Genomic DNA, 21,666 nt, shown 5'->3' with positions numbered 1-21,666 from the left:
TCGAGGCTCGTCTGGAGTTGGCCTTACGGCAGCTGTAACTACTGACAAGGAAACTGGTGAACGACGGTTGGAAGCTGGTGCCATGGTCCTGGGAGATCGGGGTGTTGTCTGTATAGACGAGTTCGACAAAATGAGTGACATCGATCGAGTGGCCATCCACGAAGTCATGGAACAGCAAACAGTCACGATCGCCAAAGCTGGAATCCATACTACGCTTAATGCCCGATGTAGCGTCATCGCAGCTGCAAATCCGATTTATGGACAGTACGATACACATAAGGATCCCCACAAGAATATTGCCTTGCCGGATTCCCTTCTCTCGCGTTTTGATTTACTCTTTGTTGTTACAGATGATATCGAGGATGCTAGAGACCGCATGGTATCTGAACATGTTCTCCGTATGCATCGGTACAGACATCCCGGCACAGAAGAAGGTGCTCCGGTTCGTGAGCAGGTTAACAGCACCCTTGGCATCGGATTGGAAGAGAATCAAGACGCCAACCGCCCGACTGAGGTTTATGAGAAGTTCAACGTCATGCTCCATGCAGGCATGTCCGCGACTGGTCGGGGACCAAACAAGAAAATCGAAGTGCTCAGCATGCCATTCATTAAGAAATATATTCAGTATGCTAAATCAAGAATCAAGCCCGTGCTCACCAAGGGAGCCGCAGATCACATCGTGGCGACCTACTCCTCCCTCCGAAACGACGAACTCTCCGGAAACCAGCGGAAGACCTCACCCATGACCGCACGTACTCTCGAAACCCTCATCCGTCTCTCCACCGCGCACGCCAAGGCCCGACTGTCAAGTAGAGTCGAAGAAAAAGATGCAAAAGTAGCAGAGTCAATCCTCCGCTTCGCTCTATTTAAAGAAGTAGTCGAGGACGAGCGACGCAAGCGGAGAAAAACAGCTGCTCTGGAGTCCGACTCGGACTCAGCTGATTCGGACTCCGACGCAGAGGACACCCAGCAAACACCAGCTGCTCCTGGTCCACGCTCAACTCGCCGCCCAGGCCTCAGGGGCAGCACCGCCACCACACGAAACGGAACCACAGCCACCAACCACGACAATGGCGATGACGACAACGACAACGACAGCTTATATGACGCTAGCCCCAGCTCCCGCCGCACCCTCCCCGCCTCCCGCCAAAACGGTACCCAACTCGGCACCACCACCGAATCTGAATCCCAGATGTCCTTCGCCTCCTCCCAGCCAGCCTCACAGCTTCTCCATTCCCAAACGGACAGCCAATCTCAGACGCAGGGGCAGCCCGGGGCCAACTCTATCGTAGCCGCCGTTGAAGCTGCGAGAACTCTGCCCCCGTTATCAGCTGCTCGTCTGGCGACGTTTAGACAGGCGCTGGGCCAGCTGATGAGGTCTGAGCTGTTCGAGAGTGATTCGGCTGGTGTGCGGGAGGTGGTTGGGAATGTGAATGGGGTTGTTGAGGGGGCGGGAGGGAAGGGATTTGAGCTTGCGGAGGCGGTGCAGGCGCTTGGTGTGATGAATGAGAGGAATGAGATTATGTGGGTGTTTTCTTTTCTCTTCTTTTCTTTTTCTTTTTTTGGATGTGGACTAACGATATATTTTTATAGGTATCTTGGTGACGAAACGGTTTATCGGATATGAGATGATATTATTTTTTACAACTGATTCCTCAGCACCTCTTTTTCTTATATCTTCCTTTTCCCCCATGATCATATAGGCGTTTAGTTTCTATGGGCACTTGCAAGGAACCTGTCTTCCCCTTTTCTCCCATGGAATGCTATTTTGATTTCTAGAGAGGTTTCTGTATTGGATGTATTTCCCGGTTCGCCCTTTTTTTTTTTTTTTTTTTTTTTTTTTTTTTTTTTTTCCGTCCCTTAATATCTCATTTCATTTCGAGTGTTTGAAATATTAGATAGCCTATGAGGAACGTCATATGTTTGATGGAGATTGAAATCTCGTTTCTTCAAATGAGCCTTTCGGCGCTTTGTTTCTGTCGTCTCTTTTTATGCCCCTTTTTTTACAGCTCTATCAAATGCATGAGATCCTTTTGTATCTCAGTCTCATCACACTTACTCCTTATAGTGCAAACAACAGGAAAAAGCTCACAGATCAAACTCTTATATAGCAAGCGTTCAACCGACATCTTAAATATTGTAAAAAAAAAAAAGAAAAAAGAAAAAGAAAAGAAAAGAAAAAGAAGTTAAAACGGGTTTTGTTTCTAATGCTTCTTCCTCATCTGCCACCCCCAACGTCCCCACGCCAACTCAAAACTATTCTAATGAGGAAACTCAAGCTTAAAAAAAGAAAAAGAAAAAATAAAAAAGAGAAAAAAGAAAGAAATGGCATTCCTAAACACCAAACAAAATCCGACCCAACCAAAAGCAGCCAGAGCCAGCCAAACTGAATCACAAAGTCCCCCAATGGACTATCTTGCTACCCCATCAATCTATTCCAGCCCTTCCGCCTCAATCCTTGCCAACGGCGACGGTGCCCTCCTTCCACCACCGCCACCGCCACCGCCATCCGACAAAGACGAAGCAGACTTATTCCTCCTCTTCCGCTCATTGCCAGACGTTGAAGCTGCAGAACTGCCCCTACGCGGCCTGTGGCGCTCATGATTGCTTCCATTGCCATTGCCGTTGTTATTGGAAAAGTCGTCATGGTCCGAGAAGCGGTTTGGCGTCGTGCTGCGCGAGGAGGTGCGGGAGTGCGATTGTGCTGTTGTTGGCATGGTTGGGTCTGAATGTTGGTGTAGGGAGTGGTGTTGGGAGCGGCGTTTCGTAGATGAGGATGAGGAGGTAGCTATAGCCGTAGATATAGAGGAATCTCTATGATGATGATGATGATGATGATGATGATGATGCGAATGGCCATGGCCATGCCCATGCTGATGATGATGATGCTGCCCACCACCACTCAACGGAGTGACCAGCCTCCTGCCACCACCCCCGCGCACCCCCTTCGCGCCCCACAACCACCTGATCCACCACAGCCAGCCCCCTTGCAGCCGCGCCCTCTCGCGCCGCTGCTCCTTCAGTTTCCGCCTCAGCAGAGCGCGCCGTTCATTCTCCTTCTCCCAGTAATCAGTGCGGTATTCGTCCCAGTTCTCGCGGAAGGCGGGAGAGAAGGATTTGGGGAGCAGGAGGAGTTTGATGTGGTCGCCGCCGGGGTTGATGTCTTCTTCGACGAGGGTGGTGCCGGGCGGGAGGGGTGGTGTTTCGCCATGTGTGGTTAGGAAGGGTTCGTCCGCGTAGGAGGAGTAATATGAGGAGCTCTGCTGCTGCTGGGGGTGTGCAGCTGAGAGGGTTGCACGGGATCTTTTCCCTTTCTCTCTCTCACCACCACCACCACCACCACCACCACCACCACCAAATGCCGTAGTCGTAGACTCCACATACTGAACCACGCCCCCCAAGCCGGTCAGCAGAGGGAACGGAAACAAAAACCCCACCCACGACCAGACCTCCACCCACCACGGGCCCCTTAACACCACAATCTTCGTATTCATCGCCCTCAACCCACGATTCGCAACGACCAACCACCTCCTCGGCCACCGAACGCCCCTCTCCCACTGGCCCGTGCCCCAGATAAGCACGCCGGTGACCACGCCACCCATCAGGGCGACCTTCTCAGCCATCTCGACGACCCAGTAGACGGAGCCGCCGACGCCACGGCCATCTTCGCGCGGGCGGAGGAAGAGGGCGTAGGCGAAGTAGGTGACCCAGCAGGCGAGCAGGAGGAGGAAGAAGGTGTTTTGGCGGCGGCGGGCGCGGAGAGCAAGGTACTGCGAGCGCAGAGAGGATTCGAGGATTAGGAGGTTGAGGTAGATCTGGGGGGGGGAAGAGGGGAGGGTGGAGAGGGGGTCTGCTGGGGGGGTTGCGGTGGGGAGTGGGAAGGCGGTGTTTTCCTGCGGCGAGGGTTGGGGATATATGGATGGCGACGGCGACGGGGATAGCGACGGGGATGGCGATGGGGAGTGCTGTTGCTGGTTATAGGGGAGGAGAGACGGCTCGAGCGGGGGAGAGGGGGGTGTAGAGCCGGGAAGGGAGGCCACGGGGGAGAGACGCGGGGAGGGGGCGCCTTTGACGATCTGGTCAAGGCGGGATGACATTGTTGGGGCTAGGGGAGAGAGAGAGGAGGCATAGTGTAGCCCGTCGCGAGGGTGGGTAGGGAGCATGCAGCAATCAGCTGCTGGTGCGTTGGGAGGAGGAGGAAGATAGAAAAGAAGATCGAGAAGAAGATCGAAAAAAAGATCGATATCTCTCTGGATGTGGTATTTATGTGTCGAGGCTGGAACACATGACCAGCCGCTGTCTCCCACCACAGACAAACCGGCGATCAACTCACGGCGTAGACCCAGACAACACGCATATGCAGTGATAGGAGGGGGAATTCAGGGAGGGAAGAGTAGATCCGGATGCTCTCATCGTCTGCAGCGGGGCAGCATTCGTCCATCCACTGCTGAGAGATACTCACTTACATACATGTGTATGGCTTCGTAGACAGCACCGGGTGACCATCGTAAAACAACAACAGGATCTCAATTCAATGCGGAGAGAAGGCGGCTGCAGACACCACAAGAAGAGCTGCCTCGTTCTCATCCTCGTCGTCGTCGTCGTCTGCTGCTGCTGCGTGCCGGTCTCTTGAAAGTTGGCGTGTCCAACTCCGCCTCCTCGTCCCAGCTGCTGCATCCGTCGTTCGTTCAACGCCCGCCCGCTCTGATTTACCATCACGACAACTTCCAGTCAGCTCCATCCCATGAACCATGAACGCCACCTATTCAATCGCAGATCCAGCCTCTTCGTGACGGGTTCTTCCCTTCGCAATTGCCATCCGCCTCTGAATATATATACCTGCCGCTGGGTTCGGCCCTTGTTTCCGCCCGCATCCGGCCTGTGCAGCAGCAGCTCCCTGCAGAATCCTGCTGCCTTCGATCGACGGTCTTTTCACCCCCCCCCGCGCCCACAAACTCCGGCTCTTATCCCCATCGCATCTCGAGACTCTCCGCGTTGCATATTTCTATTTACATCCATATACATCCATATACATCCATATAGTATATATATATATACCGCTTAATGCCCTTGTCGCTCTCGAGTGGCAGACCTCCTCTGTCGCTCGCTTCCATCCATCGTTCAAAGTGCATCCGCAAACTCGCCTCTCCGCCATCCCCCTCCTGCACCTGGCCCGACCCAGACCAAGGCCTGCTTGTGGTGCGATAACTACTGCTGGTGGTGCTGGTGGTGCTGCTGGTGACCCGTCCTCCTCCGCCCTTTCACTGTCGCCGCTGAATCTTCCTCATCTGCCAACTTTCCACGGCCATTTCGAGTCCACCCTCGTTCACTCCCCGACCGACCCCCAGGCCTCGTCATTGCCATCGCCACACTTCCAGCCCGTCATGGCTGCGACGGCATCCACGGCCTCGGGTTCCCCCGAAGACCTGCCGGCCCGCGATAAACTGCCAGAGGAGCCACGGGGGAAAATACCTGATCGGATTACTTCTCCTCTCTTCCCGTTGGGCTACAAGGAGGGATTCAGCCAATGGGTATGTAAACTCGTTTCTAGCTTCTATTCATATACATATACACATATACATATATATATATATTTGCGCGGGGGGATTGATACTAATATCTATTTACAGTGGTCCAGCATCCCCGCTGCAGCCGCTGAACACAAAGTCCTCTCTTTCGTCCCATACCTCCAGCATCCCCCAACCCACAAGCAGACCGGAAAAGACGCTTTGACCCCGAGCGAATCGACCGACAGCCTCACCTCCGCAGACCCCAGCCAGGCCGCTCAGGTCTCCGCCAAATCCATCAACGACCCCCATGGCCCCCGCACCTGGCGCTCCACCATGGTCGAACTATCTGGCAGCAACCGCGCCCTCAACGAATTCTCCATCGAGCGCGTCGGCGAGAAAGTCGAGCACAACCTCGTCGTCCTCCACGGCTACGGCGCCGGTCTGGGCTTCTTCTACAAGAACTTCGAAGCTCTTAGTCGCGCCAAGGGGTGGCAATTATACGCCCTCGACATGCTGGGGATGGGCCGGAGTACACGCCCGCCCTTTAAGATACACTCCAAGCAACGCCAGGAAGCCATCCGCGAGGCGGAGGATTGGTTCATTGACGCCCTGGAGGAATGGCGCGTTAAGCGCAAGATAGAACGATTCACGCTCCTGGGTCACAGTCTGGGCGGCTACATGGCCGTCGCATACGCCCTCAAATACCCCGGCCGCCTCAACAAGCTCATCCTCGCCTCCCCCGTCGGGATCCCCGAGGACCCCTACGCCGTCAGCGCCAACATGCCCGAACCAACCGACTCCACCCTTGCCAACGAGTTCACCCAGGATCAGAACGACCCCACCAAACCTTCGCTCTCAAAATCCGCATCCGAATCCGCATCCGCATCCGCATCCGCATCCGAATCCGACAACAACAACTTCCTCAATGCCAAAAAACCCACAACAGACTCCTCCAAGCCCGCCCCCCGCCGCCCCCTCCCCAAATGGCTCAAATACCTCTGGGACGCCAATGTCTCCCCCTTCAGCCTGGTTCGCTGGTCCGGCCCGCTCGGCCCCCGCCTCGTCTCCGGCTGGACATCCCGCCGCTTCTCCCACCTGCCCCCCGCCGAGGCCCAGGCTCTGCACGACTACGCCTACTCCCTCTTCCGCATGCGCGGGAGCGGCGAGTACGCGCTCGCCTATATCCTGGCGCCCGGGGCGTTCGCGCGCAGCCCGCTTATTAGAAGAATCCATGGAGTCGGGAGGCAGGTGCTTGGCGAAACAGCTGGTTCGACGGTGTCCGCAGCGACGTCGTCAACATCTGTATCAACGCCGACGCCGACGCCAACGTCTGCGTTTTCAGGAACGGCAATCCGCGAGCCAGGGCTCCCCATCACGTTCATGTATGGCGAGCATGACTGGATGGATGTGGCGGGGGGGTATGCGGCGCAGGCGCGGATTGAGGAGGAGAAGAGGCGGGTGTTGGCGAATGCGACGCCGGAGGAGAGGGCGAGGGATAGGGGGGCGGCGAGGGTTGTGATTATCAGGAATGCCGGGCATCATTTGTATTTGGATGGGTGGGAGGAGTTTAACGAGGTTATGTTGGGGGAGATGAGGGGGGTTGAGCAGGAGGAGAAAGGGGAGAGGAGGTAAGAACTGGGTGTGGGTTGTGGGATTTTTCCTATGTTATGCTGCGGTGTTTTATGGTAATATATGGGTTGGGTACCTTTTTTTTTTTTTTTTTTTTTTTTCCTTCTTCCTTTCTTCTTTTCTTTTTTTTTTTTTTTTTTTTTTTTTTTTTTTTTTTTTTTTTTTTTTTTTTTTTTTACTTTTTCTGCATGTTTATTGTCGTCTGTTTGATTTCTGGGGATACGTCAATGGGATACGCCGTGCAAGTATCTGTTTTGATGGAGTTACAGCTGTGCATATGGTTTGTCGAACAACGTAGATTTTCCCCTTCTTTTGGCGGTTGACATTTTTCTGCTACGAGAACGTCTAGCCCTCTTCCTCAGTGTGTTAAAGAGGAAACAATAGCAATCAAACAGCAATAATAGCAGCAGCAGCAGCAGTAATAGAACAGTTGGACATGGGCCGACGAGTTGAATACTCGATGATTTTGCACAGCTGCTGCTTCAGGGCGGTTGCGGGGGGCAGATCTGGCGCTGACGTAACTAAGCGACGCCCGGTTTCTCCAGCCAGCAGCAAACAACGGACGGGTCAGTCGAACCTCCAGCAAACCGCCCACCTCCTCGACTGCAGAAGTTGGGGTAGGGGTATCGATAGACGTATCTTTCTGCGTGAATGAATGCCTCGCTTGCTCTGTGCTCCTGGAAATGCCCGCTGAGAAGGGGCCAGTTTTGCTTTTTCCTCCCGGTGAAATTTCCTTGATCTGCCTGTGTATCAGGACCGACGACCATGGACATCCCCTTTCCCTGGCACCTGGGGGTGTATGATGCCCATTGCCATGCAACAGACACCATGGCATCAATCGGTGAGGTTGTCCGGATGAAGACGGCAGCCCTGACGCTCATGGCTACTCGCGGCCAGGATCAGGAGCTTGTTGCCCAGGCTGCATCGACGTATGCTCCGGCCGCACACTCGGACTCGGACTCGGACTCAGTCGACCAGAGGAAGCCCAGAATCATCCCATCATTTGGCTGGCATCCCTGGTTCTCCCACCAAATAATCGACGACATCAATTCAGAAACACGCCATGACACACCTTTTTCCAAAGTGGAGCATTACAAAGGCGTCCTCACCCCGCCAACCAAGGATGAAGGCCTGTTGCATGCGCTCCCAGAACCATTCCCGTTATCCAAACTGATTGCAGACACCAAAGCTCGACTCCACCAACACCCTCACGGGCTGGTTGGAGAAATCGGTCTTGACCGCTCATTCCGCATCCCCAATGCTTGGCTCCCCCATGAGCTTGAAAAGAGAGATGCCAGCCTGACCCCTGGCTCGCGGGAGGGGAGAAGTTTGTCCCCGCACCGTGTCGCGCTGGCACATCAACGGGAAATCTTCAAAGCCCAGCTTCGGCTCGCAGGCTCCATGCAGCGGCCTGTATCCGTCCATAGCGTCCAGGCACATGGCGCCGTCCTCGAAGTCCTTCAGGAACTCTGGTCGGGCCATGAGAGGAAGCGCGTCTCTAATCGGCAGAGAAAGAGGCGGCCAAGCGCGGACAAAGCGCACGAACATAGCGATCATGAAAAAGACAGAGAGAATGAAAACGACCCGCAAACGCCTGCTGCATCATCCCTCCCGTTTCCGCTGAGGATCTGCATGCATTCCTACTCCGGCCCGCCAGACGTGCTGAAGCAGTTCCTGCAAAAATCGAACCCGGCCGAGACGTATTTTTCTTTCTCGAGTGTTATCAACTTTGCGGGAGGTTCGTCGGAGAAGACCGTCGAGGTTATCAAGGCGCTTCCGGAGGATAGGATACTTGTCGAGAGTGATCTACATTGTGCTGGAAAACGGATGGATGAGTTGATGGAGGCTATTGTGCGGCAGGTGTGTTCGATCCGTGGGTGGGATTTGGAATATGGGATTCGCATCCTTGGTGAAAATTGGACGCGCTTTGTTTTTGGGTAGCCATGGCCCATTGCCTGCCTCTCGTCTCTTCATCATATGCCCTTTTAGGGAGGGTTCTATCACCTTGTTCAATTTTTAACTCCATTTATTATTATTATTATTATTATTATTATTATTTTCAAGATCCCAAGGTGGGATTCAGAGTAACTATTCCTTGAAAGACTTCCAATCATATAGATGAATATTTTTGGCTACTTCTCAGAATCACAGTCTTCGGAAATCTTTCCAAGAGGAGGCAGCTTGTCCTCCTTTTATCCACGGCAACAAACAAGCAGCGCCGATCCTGCCCAGTTTTCAATCCTAATCCGTCTGGAGAGCATGAAATTATTGCATGTGCTTTACACCTCTAAGCGCTCTGCCGTGGGCAGATTTTGCGTTGGACGAAACTCCCCGTGCCGTTTCACATCCCCGCCGAAGCAGGTACCACCAGTTATATTACCTGTACAGCAGCAATTTGTGATCTGTCGATTGGCCCCCTCTGCATGTCCCAAATATGGCGACACTGAGTTCTTACACTGGCACCTTGCCATGCTCTGATCTTGGAAACGCGTACCATTCAATTGATGGAAGCGGATAACGGCACAATAGAATTTCGAGATCCCTGGATGGAAGGCTACCAGCCGAACAGTTTACAAGGTTTTTTTTTTTTTTGAAGCAGGTGTCAATTCCAAAGCGTGTGTAAAATGGTGATGTCAAAGATTGGAAACTGGGGGTTGTGTACAGACCCAGGTTTCTCACGTTACAATTTCAGGGGCTGATGACCTGGGGGACCTGCTTTTATTTACTGCGCAACTTGGAGAATAATAATGGGCAGAGGTAACAGAGGAATATTTCAGCTCAGTTGTCTGGACTTGGAGTTATTTCGCCCGACATCAATATTCGGAGTGTCGATCATATATCCCCTCCAATTACGTTGACTCGTTGACCTCTTGACCAAAATTGAAGACAACTAGAGATGCGGACGCAGGACAATGTTGAAAACAGCCTAAAGGCCATCCCAATTGAGTTTACGTTTGCTGCCTGAATCTTCAAACCAACATCGAGATCCTGCCCTCCATGGCCCAACGCCTGCCTGTGGCATTGGGAACTAACTGTTTGGTAGAAAGTGTTCCTCCCACTCCTTTTTTTTTTTTTTTTTTTTTTTTTTTCTCTCTCTTTGTTTCTGCTGTTTCGTTTCTTTGTTGCTCCGCATCTCCCCCCTCAGTGATCCCGCACTTCACTTGGATGAACCATTGGGCGCAGGCTACTGACACCTCAACGACAATATCTTCACGTTTGATGGAGCGTTCTCCGCTTGATTAAGGTAGATGTGCTATGCATCGGCGTTCCGCTTCCCAGAAACAGAGATTTCTCTCCATGGTGGATACCGTCGCGGCGGATTAACTGCACAGGTACGGAGTATGCCCCGGTATTTTTTGGTTAATAGCGCCCTCCCAATATGTTAGGGGCCTAACCAAAAATTTTGGGTGGACACGCCTATATTCGGTGCAGGCAGGGTTAACCGTATAAATTTATATGCAATATCCTCAGAATAGTGTAGAAAGAAATCTCTGGGCTGTTGTATGTTCATCTCCTGCCTCTATAAGCTCTCATATTGATTCTCTGTTATAGCCTCCCAAGCCTGAATAACCACCGTATAAAGATTGTCATAAGAGAGATTTTTCCTCCTCTTCATAAGGTTTCAATACAGCTGCGATTGAGTTTAGATCGGGGGAATATGCTGGCCATTGCATAGGGGTTATTCCATGTTCTTCAAAGTCTTGAAAAGTTGCACCTAACAAAAATACCAGGGCATACCAGCGCGTAATAACGGTGTGCTCAAGGGCGAGCCATCGGACTTGGCTCTTGTTCATGTTCCCAAGCCACCGGGCGTGGATCTCCTGCACAGGAAATAAGATTTTCAGTCCCTTTTGGGGATGGGGGGTATTTTCAACCGGTCTCCGATGCACAGAAGCAGCCACAGAGCCAGTGCAGGGTGACACGGACAGCGGGATATGGGAACTCGTCAAGCTGCACAAAATCGGGCAAGCCCACGTATTTGGGGTGAATTACGACTGCTCATGGAGGCGCGGTCTAGGGGATGAGGGGGCGTTTCTTCTCACCTCCGTACCTGCATATCCTCTCCATCATGCCATTTCCTACGGGAGTGCCCACTATTACTTTTCCCCAGGACCAATTGAAGGGAACGAAGACTGAAACAGGACGTTTTAACGATCACGTTCTTTGGATTCTTTGGAAGGAGGTTTTCGTGCGGGAGAGGTGTCTCGATCAATAATATACCCTTTTCTGGGGACTTTTGGCAACCCGACATTTCCAATGGCATCGAACAATAGGATCTAGGGATTCGACAACAAAGAGCTCTCGTCGCTCAACCGACACATTCCCAATGAATCGCTTCCCCGAACCCCTCGATTGGGGCGGTTTCATAACAACTGTCATTTCAGTCAATACCTTCTGGTGGATCTGGGACATACCTCTGATATGGCAGCGGGGTTTTCGCGCATACATCGACGCGATTACCTGGGAATGTGTTCGACTTTACATGCCTTCCGTCGCCGCGGCATTTGCAATTTATCATACAAGCGATCGCGCTCGCTGGCCTAAGCTCTACTATTTCGGCGGCCGCGATGAAGGACTCATTGAAAGTATGACCGATGCGGAGGTTATGAGGATAGTGGTGACGGACTCGCTAAGCGTCACTGCGACGGTTTTGACGCTCTCCCAATTGTTCATCAAGGGTTCGGATATGTTATTCAACACGGCACTATGGGCGTTTCCGAGCCTTCAAGTTTCGCTGATCGGTATTTGGATTGTCGGTTCCTCGTATACCATAAAACGCCCGAGACAGCATATTTTTATGGGCGGAGCTGTCTTTATCCTTCTGATCGGCTCCTGTACCGGGGTTATCTTAATGTCTTCGACTGTGACGAAAATCCAAGCGTGGCTACCGGCAACTATGCTATTCATTTTCATGGCGACACCGTTTTGCCTGTACTCGTCGGAAATTCTTATAACTTCTGTTGTGCTGGTTGCGATTATGGGCCGAGTTGGAGGTCTGGCGTTTACTGCATTGCTTCCAGGGTATTTCGTGCCGTCACCCTATATCAAACACCCAGTGTTTGGAACTGCCTACCTGATCATGGGAATTGCGGGGGGAATCCTTGCGGTTTATGGCAGATTTCGACTCAAGCATATCTGTCTGGTCCTGCAACAGAGAGAAACTCCTCGAATTGGAGCTTCGCTTATGGAGGTAAGCCGAAGGCTTGGTATATATTGGCAATCATATCCTTGCTCTACTTTCTAAGCCTTTTATCCAATCTAAAGGGAATGTCGACATTCACCACCTTTCGGAAACGGCTACGTGACAAACGTCGACGAAAACACGTTCTCGAGAAGGATGGAAGGGCTGTGGTAAGCGCTGGCGGGCCCCTGTGTCTGGAATCCTGGGTATAAATTGTCTTGCCTTCGTGGAACTATAGGTAACAGGATGATTACTGTAGCCGCAAGGATGTACAAGATGGTCCCAAAGGCACAGCGGGACTTACCAAGTGAGTATTATTATTATTATTATTTTCCCCTAAAGGGCCAGACAGCGCGAGGACGTCCGCATCACTAACATATATATGTAGCCGATAATACAACAACCAGAGAGGGCTTATTGCTCCGAATTAATGGCTGAGGTTAGGAAAGACTACTTTCCTCCACCACAACTACTGCTCTGCTCTTCCCATCGATGACAAGCTGACAGAGCTTCATCTTTTCAGGAGTATCCTCGACCCGAACCTCGAACGGTACATGACTCACCAGACGAGGTATGATGTATATTTGGAAAAACTGCCCTCATCAAAACCGACCCTTTCTGCGAAAGAGGCTAACGCAAGGCCTTTGCTTCTTGTTTGGATATTTCGCAGGAAATCCGAAGAAATGCATACTCACACAAGACGCCCAAAGAAGTGATACAAGTTATCGAATATCCCACATTTTCCGAATCTATAGAATCTGTGTTTTTCTCTGATCGGTCCCGGGCACGGGCGCCGCCAATAAAGCGGAAACCTGTCGGGAGCGATTCGCAGAGGAGGGTACGTCCCTTCGTTCCCAGTTGAGAAAAGGAATCATGAAATCGTCGAGAGACAGGGTGATGTCCCTATAGCATTATCTAGCTAACAGCAATTCGTTCATGCAGAGAGAGCGAAGGCGAAGTGGCGATGATGAGAAATATATAACAAACGTAAAAAGAGCCCCCTCTCTGGGCTTATTGCCGGCTTTTTATCTATATCAACACGCCCATGTTTCATTAGATATCTGACTTATTTCCGCAGATACAAAAACCAAAACCAGTGGTATGCGTGCCACACAGCAATTGTATACACAATGGCTATAATCATAATAAGACTGTAAGTTGCGATCGAAGCATTAACAAAATGGGATCCAATAGGCAGGGCGTAAGGATAGTGTGGTTTGAGAACGTCATTGCTGACCAAAAGATTTCCCCAGAACTCAAACCGTGCATTATCATCACGGTCGGCGAGCGAGGTAACTATATTTCCCCTCTACTCTCACATAAAAGGAACCAGCTTGGCCAGAAGCCCCACAGCGCAACCTACATCGCTAACCCGCACTTCCACACAGGAATTCTCAAAGAAGCGCAGAGCGCGATACTTTGAAGGAGACGCCGGAAGAATACATGTGGGACTGCAACAGCAACAACAACAGCAGCAGCAGCAGCAGCAGCAATGCCGTCTCGCGCAACACCCTTTACATTTGGGTTGGAGATCGAAACCGTTGCCGAAACCGCCCTCGCCCAGTGGCACGGCTAAGGAGAGAGTAGGATAGGGAACGCTGGGGGTGCTGGCGTCATGCCTGTTCTCCGTTGAGAGGGGGGAAGAAAAAGGAGCGAAGGGCGATGGGCGGGGGAATGTTGAGGCTTAGCAGCTACCTGTTTTCGATCATAGATTAGAGAATGTGAGGAGGGATGGAGTAGTGGTACATTCTTTTAGCTCTTTCGTTTTGTTGGTTTCTTTTGTGTGGGCGGTTATGGGACATATGGATTGGAATGGGTTTTTTTTTTTTTTTTTTTTTTTCTTCTTCTTTGTTTTATTTATTTCTGATGGAAATGGTGACATTGCTTATTTGGATTTGGTATGAACATGTATATATATGCACTGATAAACTGCTATTTAGGGGCTGGATGGCTGGATTAGGCGGTTTGACGTATGAGCCCGGCTCATTGGACTATCGGCTGTTTCAAACCGTATGAAATAAGTAATAGGATCGACAGCCACTAGTGTACAAGTTTCACCATCGATCGATCTATGGACATGTAAGTACATTATCCGTGCATGGAGAGAAGAAACAACATATATTCATTCTGTCGTCTTATCAACGTTTAAGGTAAAACCCAAAAACAAAACGCCGTAAGGCCCCCCCCTCCCCCCGGGGGGCAATCCACTCCCACCCTGCCCCTCTCATTTACTCCTATCAGGAACATATTTACCCTCCTTCCCCTCCAACTGCGCCTCCAACACCGCCCCCTTCCCCCACTTCACACTCTCAACGGCCTTGGGCAACAACTCCGCCAACTCCCCCACCGACCCGGCACATCCAGCCCACAACTCCCCGCCAGCCGCCGCCTTTCGCAATGCCCGCATAATCCGGCGTCGGCACAAACGAAATATTCAGCTCCTCATTCGTCGCCCGCGACGCATCCCCATCCGGATGCACAAGCAACATGCTCCGCCGCGGCGCATTCCAGCCCTTATTATTCAACACAATGGTGAGCACGGGGATGTTGTAGCGGCGCGCAATCCAGTACACGGATCCCGGCACGCTGAACAGGTACGTGCCGTCGCCGACGATTTGGCAGACGAACTTGCCCTTTCCGGCTCCGCCGTGCTGGTCGTCGGAGGCTAGCTTGATGCCCAGCGCGGCGCCGCCGGACCAGCCGAGACCGCCGCCGCCGCAGTTTATCCAGGAGTTTGGAAGGGTGGGTTGGATGTGCTCTGCGACGAAGCCGGTGAGGGTGACGGCTTCGATGCACCAGATAGTGTCTGCGGGGCAGGCGGAGCGGATTTGGGAGATCAGGTACGCTGCGTTTAAGGAGGCGCTTGGCCCGCCGGTCGGTGTGGCGGCTTGGGTTGCGAGGGAGTGGAGATGGGCCTTGTGGGCGTCTTCAATGGCGGCACGGCGGGAAGTGTATTCTTGGCTTCTAAGGGTCTGGGCGTGGGAGTTGTTGCTGGAGATGTACTGGTTGAGCTGGTGCAGGGAAGTGGAGGAATCAGCACGATAGGTGGCCAGGGCTGGGATGTAGAAGACAGGCATTTGCTGCTTCAGGGGATCGACATCGACGTGGAAAATCTTGGCAGAGTCAGAGGGCTTGCAAAGGGTGGGGATCCAGGGGACATCGCAATCGATGACGAGAATGACGTCTGCGGTTTTGATTTTGTCATGGACTCCATAGCGAAGCCCCAGGTATGCTGGGTGGTTGGCTGGGAAACACATGTCGCTTCCGCCGCAGTCAATGACCTGGAGGCCATGGACCGTGTCCGCGAGGGTGACGAGCTCTGTTACTGCGGATGCATTTCGTCCGCTGTAGCCTGTAATTACCAGCGGTTGTCTGGCAGACACCAGGGCCTCCGCGATTTGCCTGACGCCATCCCGAGGCAATGCTGTGGGCTCCACGGCTCTCCACGTATTTTGGTTGATAGTGTAGGGCTGAATCTCTTCCTCCAGGACCTCTCTGGCGCCCACTAGATATACAGGACCCTGCGGATGACTGGTTGCAAACTGCAGAGCTCTGTTGACGATCTGCTTAACATTCCTTCCCGTCTTGAACTCTCCAGAATATCGGCAGTACTGAGAGACGATTTGCTTCTGGTCGGGAACATCCTGGATCCAATGGATGTATTCCGTACGGGAACCCCGCATCTCCCCCTCAAGGGTAAAGGGGGACAGGCCCGCAAAGATCAGCACCGGGGCCCGACCGCACGAGGCGTTATGAACGGCAGCGCCCAACCCCTGAGTGCCGACATCGACATGCACGATGACACACTGGGGCTTACCGGTAAGCCGGGCGTATCCGTCGGCCATGGACAGAGCGACCATCTACAGCACGGGCAGCACGGGGTTAGCAGGCAGGCAGGGAGTCAGTCGCGGCGCTGTGCGACAGACGTACCTCATTGGGACAGGTGATGATTGTGGGGAAAGCCCCTCTTTTCTCTCTCTGGCCTTTGACGATCGCTTCTAGGATAGAGGGGTGGTCTGACCCCAGGTTGACAAAGACATGGCTGACCCCCGCCTGCCGAGAGAGATTAAACATCAATATTTTTAAAAGCTTTGGCTTGACAAGGAGCTTGTTGTAAGGGGGGGGTGTGGGGTGTGGGGTGTGGGGTGTGGGGTGCAACAACCAACCTCCCAGAGCGCCTCGAAGAAAGCAAATGACGCCGTGTAAACCCTATGTGTTCATGAAACACCGCATGTTAGCAATCTACGCGGTTGCAGGGCACGGAATCGGAATAGCAGACTTGATTCGCCGGTGGGTTCCACACATTTTATGTACGTGCTGTGCCACCGTGCAGTCTAGCAATCCAGTTGTTTTGCCTGCGCTCTATAAGGGATACAGATTATATATATATATATATATATATTTAACCCAGGAGAACGAGGACGACGAGTCGAATCAAACGATTGGTATTTCTCCGGTTTCCTATGTTTTTTGGGGGGTTGACCAAGCCTGGAGAGGACTCAAGAGCGTGTGGCAGGAGATTTAAGTCCAAGCGAGTTGAATGTTCGACTGGGGATCGTTGACGACGGGGGTTGAAGATGCCGAAATCGAGGGGTGAGTGGCTGAGTCAGCCGATCGGTTGGGCCGAAGTGTGGGGAAGTTGGAAGACTTCATCATCATGTTGAGCGAGCAGTGAAGCACAGCTCCTCCGTCGATTTAAATTAAAGATGGGCATGCCAAAGGCCGAGAAGAAAGAAGACGCTTTCCGCTGCTGATGGCCAGCTGCAGATCCTCTGCCTCTGGACATTGAGGGTAGCTATTGTATTGTTGTTGAGTCCTCCTTTGACAACCAAACCCCCCCCCCCCCCAACCAAACAACAATGACCTGCAGCCAAGTTAGTTCTCGAGTGCTCGCTGACTGTCTCAATTCATCCCGTATCAGCCATGGCCACCGCCCATCTCTCATTCGGTATCATGAGATATCGGCATGGGTCTCCTCCGCGCCACCTTTCGATCCATGCATGGAGACGGGGAACGTTGCCCTCGGAGATCTTCATCAGCAGCACCACACCACTCTACAGCACGAACCTGGCCACAGGGAAGGAGATTATGAGGATGCAACGTGGAGAGGTCCCACACACAGTAAATCCAGTCCTCTTCCTGTGCGATCTCTTTCCAGATTGGAGCCAGATGCCATCGGAGGAATATGCAAGGAGATGGTAGTGTAATAAATATATCATCCAGAGCTTCTGTCCCTGCTCAGACCCGAATGCCCATGACGTCACGCTCAGCCACACTCTCTCCGCTCCCAGGGAATAACGATGTGTGCCGACTCTCAACTTCAGGAGGTCTTCTTGTGGGTATGTGTTGAGACACCCTCTGCGGATATCTAAAAGCACAACAGGAAAATTGAAATTGAACTTGAACGGCCAAGGAAGTAGATAGGAATCAACAGCGGGAGTATCACACCATGGGAGGCCGTATTCCGACACTTTCCCTGCCAACACACGAATTCATGTCCGTATTCCACTACATCAAGTGTTTCCTTCTTTTCGACACAAATCAATAAATAGGGTATGAGTGTATTTAGTTAAATGGAGCACACATCTCTCTGAGCTGTAACACGATACTCCCTTGGAAAGCGTTTCTCGTTCATACTCTCTCCGGTGCTGAATTTAGTTGACTGAAATGATTCATTCTCTCTTCGTGCTCTACATCTATACAACTAGTTACCGGTGACCGTCCCCACTCATAAAAAAGGGACCTGGATCTCATCGAAGTTCGCATACTAAACTTCCTCAACAGCAGAAATTCCTTCAATTCATCACTTATTTGGGGTTATTAATGTACGAGCCTTTGCCAGGGTTGTTTTCAGTTGGGACTGCAAGATGACGAAGAATGACGTTTCACCGAAGAGGCCGCTTTCCTGCATTTGACCCGGATCAAACAGTTACCTGACCAACTCCAGACAGCACAAGAATACCTGGCAATTCAAGTTCTGCACCCAGCAGAAATACTGAAGTGGCGCAGTCCCCATGGCTTCCCCCAGCCTTGGGAATTCTCCGCAGGGGTGTGATATGCCGTTCCTCTCGCCTTCCGCCATCGCCTTCTCTTCGGCACCTTCCATCATCCCCATCCCCCCAAATTCCGCCAACATGACATCTCGTTTGTTTTCTTTCTGCTCTCCAATTCCATCTCCCTCAGGTCGATCCCTATCCCAGATTGTGCCGTTGAAGCTTGTTGCAGCGGGGTTTGCCGCGTGCCTGTGCTTCTCCGCCGTTCTCATCTTTCTCGCTCGCCCCGTCAGTCGGAACTTGGCCCTCAGCGACATGTTCCCCGAGTGGATATACGAGCTGTGCCGCGATGGCTCGACCGTGACATCGGAATTGGCCAATGACCCCGACAGCGCTCCCCGCGATATAATCGACCGGTTGTTCAGGCCCCAGAACAGTCTCTGTGACAGATGCGATGGCGGCCACCAGGGGAAGAGAAATAAACATCTTGACTTGCAGCAGGCGTATCTGTGTGGGAAATGGGGTGACCAAAGACCCAGTGACATCTTCCTTCAGGTAAGATACTATTATAGGATTTACACCTATTGTACTAATGCGCAATTTTTTTTTTTTTTTTTTTTTTTTTTTTGCAACTAGATATACCATGATGTAGTCTGTACTCTTGACCGCAATCCGATGGCCGGGCTGACTTCGCCTGCATTGCTGGGGAGCTCCGGTGTTGTGCCGTTGACCATCATCGCTCCGACCCCCGACATCTGCCGTCATATGGCAAATTGCATCGTTCGGGCAGAAAAAGAGGTGTTCCTGGCCACCAATTACTGGATATTCTCCCGTTGCTCAACTATCATAACAGATGCCTTGCGGGAGATATCAGTACGTGCTGGGAAACGCGGAACCAAAGTAGTAGTGAAGATCATGTATGATCGTGCACAACTCAAACAAGTCTGTCAGCACTGTTGTTGAAGTCCGGTTTGAGAAGACTTTTTTGCGTGCACCAACTAACCAGCTACAATAGATTTTTAAAAGTCGTCTGTTTGTCTATCCGAAAGTAGCGACAGATGTGCATGTGCAATTGCCTCCGCCGGAACACATCCCCAATCTTGACCTTGAAGTCATGAACTACCACGACCCAGTGCTTGGCACATTTCACTCGAAATTCATGATTGTGGATAGGAGATTGGCTCTGCTGCAAAGCAACAACATACAGGTTAGCGCGGCTGCCCGTTATTGCTCGTTGATTTTCTATGATTGAACTTGGAAATTGGAAATCTTTGCTGGTATTACAGCTGCGGTCTCTGACTTGCTCTCTAGGATAACGATAATTTGGAAATGCTGGTGCGATTGGAAGGCCCCATCGTCGATTCTCTCTACGATATGGCAATCATCTCGTGGAATACTAAGATGAGACCCATGCTTCCGATGATCAATTCGCCGGCGGCATCGGATAAACCACCCAGCTTTGCCGACCATATCTCTCGGACAGGCCCTGAGAGAATTACCGGCGCAATGTCAACAGAGAGGTGAAGTCACTTGATGCCATCCGAATTGTGGTTGGAATTAGTCTTAACTTATTTTTTCCTGAAGCAGCCAAGCGGGGATGTTGGAGCGCAACGATAACCTCTCCCGAGACTGTGAAGAGTATCTCCCTGATATCGTGGCAGAAGCCGCAGGCATCCAAGCTCGCCTTAGGCGTCGAGGTTTTGAAAACAAAGTGGAAGCTATCGCCCGACCCTTGAGTTTGTACAGCCGCTTTTTTGTGTGTCCCAAATTTGTTCGTTCGCCTTGCTGACCCATACGTAGATATTATCAAGCGTCCCAATGTATTAGGCGATACCCCTGAATGGCCTGATGAGGATGATATGATACCTTACATCTTACATTCGCCGCATAAACCATTTCCAATGGCATTGGTATGTCGAGAGCCATGTCCTGGTAGGTCTTAGGGAAAAAAAAAAAAAAAAAAAAAAAAAAAAAAAAAAAAAAAAATGAAATAGAGTCTGTGCTGCGCGTAGCTAATAAGCTATCAGCTTTGAATCGTTCTAGTGTCTACACACCTCAAAACGTTGCTTTTCTTTCAGCTATCCGCAACGCTCGAAGGACCATTTTCATTCAAACACCGAATCTGAATGCGGAATACTTGCTCGATCCCATCCTCGAAGCTGTTCGCCGTGGAGTCGAGGTGACTTGTTATCTCTCGCTTGGATATAATGATGCAGGACAGCTACTTCCCTTTCAAAATGGTACCAACGAGATGATATCAAATCGACTTTACAACTCTCTCAGCTCAGAAGAAGAAAAGTCACGGCTTCGGATATACAACTATGTAGCGAAGGACCAGACGAGACCTATCAATAACAAATTCAAACAGCGAAGCTGTCATATAAAGCTGATGATTGTTGACGAGCACATTGCAATTCAAGGTGGGAACCCACGGGGATCCGAAGTTAACATTGAACTGTCATTTTTTTGTTAACGGCCATTATAGGAAGTGGGAATCTCGATACTCAATCCTTCTACCATTCGCAAGAGGCGAATGTTCTTCTTGACTCCACAGAGGTATGCCAGACCTGGCTCGAGGGCCTCCGCAGAAACCAGAACACGGCTACATACGGGGCGGTTAATCCACAAGACGGATGTTGGCATGATCCGGTGACAGGCGAAATGGCAGAAGGCTCTATTGGAGTTGACCCTGGCAGGTTTAGTTGGATGAAGGGGATCGTTGGGGTGATCAAAAGAGTTCAGGGAGCGGGAGGGTTTTGAAGGGATGTGGAGTGGCGGAGGAAATTTCTTCACGTTTTCATACGGGAGGTAGTGATTTGTTAAGGAAGGAGATGAGGAATCAGCCCTCTGAACCCGGTTTGTTTATCCATTACCTTATACCTGTATATATTTTTCGCTATCTCGTTTTGGCGTTTGGAGGAACTGGAAGCGAACTGGCGCTGCTATGATCCCTGCTGATTATATGATATGACTTTTTACAGTAACTATGTGGGATTCTGCAAGGAGATTAACTAATTATCAGGGGGGGTTTTCGCACAGGTTTTAACTTTTAGATGACCAGTGAAATGAGTTTACTCTAAAGCGCAGGTCCAATAGAAAGCATAAAATGTCTCCAGAAGTGGGAAGCCATTTTCCCCCGTTTCGTGCTGGTGAGAAAGGGGGGTGGGGTAGGCTCGGGGGGAGCGAATGAGAAGAGGAAGGTTTCAGGCGGGATATCGCGCGAAGCGACCAATCCAGGACGAGATCCATCGGGCTCTCAACAGGAGAAGCCTATAAAGTCCTGGAGAGGAGACGGTCATAGTGAGCACCTAGTCTGAGATATCGTTCGGGCAAATGAATCCCCCCATTCCCT

General features: G+C 51.4%; 8 protein-coding genes across 8 annotated transcripts in view; 5 read left to right on the top strand and 3 right to left on the bottom strand.

Moving 5' to 3' along the window:
• PAAG_11072 (hypothetical protein) overlaps window positions 1-1,627 on the top strand; it is a gene marked incomplete at both ends in the record, with an annotated part of 3,181 nt that extends 1,554 nt beyond the window's left edge. Inside the window, 2 exons of the mRNA XM_015846780.1 lie at window positions 33-1,524; window positions 1,594-1,627. Coding sequence (XP_015703584.1) covers window positions 33-1,524; window positions 1,594-1,627 — 1,526 coding nt within the window. The remainder of the gene's footprint in view (window positions 1-32; window positions 1,525-1,593) is intronic.
• An 805-nt stretch (window positions 1,628-2,432) lies between these two features.
• PAAG_00226 (hypothetical protein) lies at window positions 2,433-4,097 on the bottom strand (the record flags this gene model as incomplete). The annotated part of the gene is made up of 1 exon (XM_002797641.2): window positions 2,433-4,097. The coding sequence occupies one exon, from the start codon at window positions 4,095-4,097 to the stop codon at window positions 2,433-2,435; it is 1,665 nt and encodes a 554-aa protein (XP_002797687.1).
• Window positions 4,098-4,531: 434 nt separating this feature from the next.
• On the bottom strand, window positions 4,532-4,741 carry PAAG_11071 (hypothetical protein; the record flags this gene model as incomplete). Its single annotated transcript, XM_015846779.1, has 1 exon — window positions 4,532-4,741. The coding sequence occupies one exon, from the start codon at window positions 4,739-4,741 to the stop codon at window positions 4,532-4,534; it is 210 nt and encodes a 69-aa protein (XP_015703583.1).
• A 3-nt stretch (window positions 4,742-4,744) lies between these two features.
• Window positions 4,745-7,142, top strand: PAAG_00225 (hypothetical protein; the record flags this gene model as incomplete). The annotated part of the gene is made up of 3 exons (XM_015843948.1): window positions 4,745-4,994; window positions 5,044-5,531; window positions 5,631-7,142. 3 exons carry the CDS (start codon window positions 4,745-4,747, stop codon window positions 7,140-7,142), a joined length of 2,250 nt encoding a protein of 749 aa, XP_015700283.1.
• A 762-nt stretch (window positions 7,143-7,904) lies between these two features.
• Window positions 7,905-9,080, top strand: PAAG_00224 (Cut9-interacting protein scn1; the record flags this gene model as incomplete). Its single annotated transcript, XM_002797639.2, has 1 exon — window positions 7,905-9,080. One exon carries the CDS (start codon window positions 7,905-7,907, stop codon window positions 9,078-9,080), a length of 1,176 nt encoding a protein of 391 aa, XP_002797685.2.
• A 2,386-nt stretch (window positions 9,081-11,466) lies between these two features.
• Window positions 11,467-13,913, top strand: PAAG_00222 (hypothetical protein; the record flags this gene model as incomplete). The annotated part of the gene is made up of 9 exons (XM_015843947.1): window positions 11,467-12,330; window positions 12,405-12,491; window positions 12,581-12,628; window positions 12,710-12,760; window positions 12,845-12,892; window positions 12,992-13,159; window positions 13,400-13,474; window positions 13,575-13,613; window positions 13,710-13,913. The coding sequence occupies 9 exons, from the start codon at window positions 11,467-11,469 to the stop codon at window positions 13,911-13,913; spliced, it is 1,584 nt and encodes a 527-aa protein (XP_015700282.1).
• Window positions 13,914-14,630: 717 nt separating this feature from the next.
• PAAG_00221 (acetolactate synthase) lies at window positions 14,631-16,626 on the bottom strand (the record flags this gene model as incomplete). Its single annotated transcript, XM_002797636.2, has 4 exons — window positions 14,631-16,181; window positions 16,252-16,374; window positions 16,488-16,530; window positions 16,601-16,626. 4 exons carry the CDS (start codon window positions 16,624-16,626, stop codon window positions 14,631-14,633), a joined length of 1,743 nt encoding a protein of 580 aa, XP_002797682.2.
• A 1,709-nt stretch (window positions 16,627-18,335) lies between these two features.
• On the top strand, window positions 18,336-21,074 carry PAAG_00220 (phospholipase D Active site motif protein; the record flags this gene model as incomplete). Its single annotated transcript, XM_015843946.1, has 8 exons — window positions 18,336-18,869; window positions 18,951-19,256; window positions 19,330-19,521; window positions 19,626-19,834; window positions 19,899-20,050; window positions 20,115-20,246; window positions 20,342-20,734; window positions 20,800-21,074. 8 exons carry the CDS (start codon window positions 18,336-18,338, stop codon window positions 21,072-21,074), a joined length of 2,193 nt encoding a protein of 730 aa, XP_015700281.1.
• Between the last annotated feature and the right edge of the window lie 592 nt (window positions 21,075-21,666).

This window comes from Paracoccidioides lutzii, assembly GCF_000150705.2.
Source record: "Paracoccidioides lutzii Pb01 unplaced genomic scaffold supercont2.1, whole genome shotgun sequence".
Classification (NCBI taxonomy): Eukaryota; Fungi; Ascomycota; class Eurotiomycetes; order Onygenales; family Ajellomycetaceae; genus Paracoccidioides; species Paracoccidioides lutzii.
The sequence above is the reverse complement of the archived record's forward strand: the minus strand, read 5'-3'. Positions and strand labels throughout refer to the sequence as shown.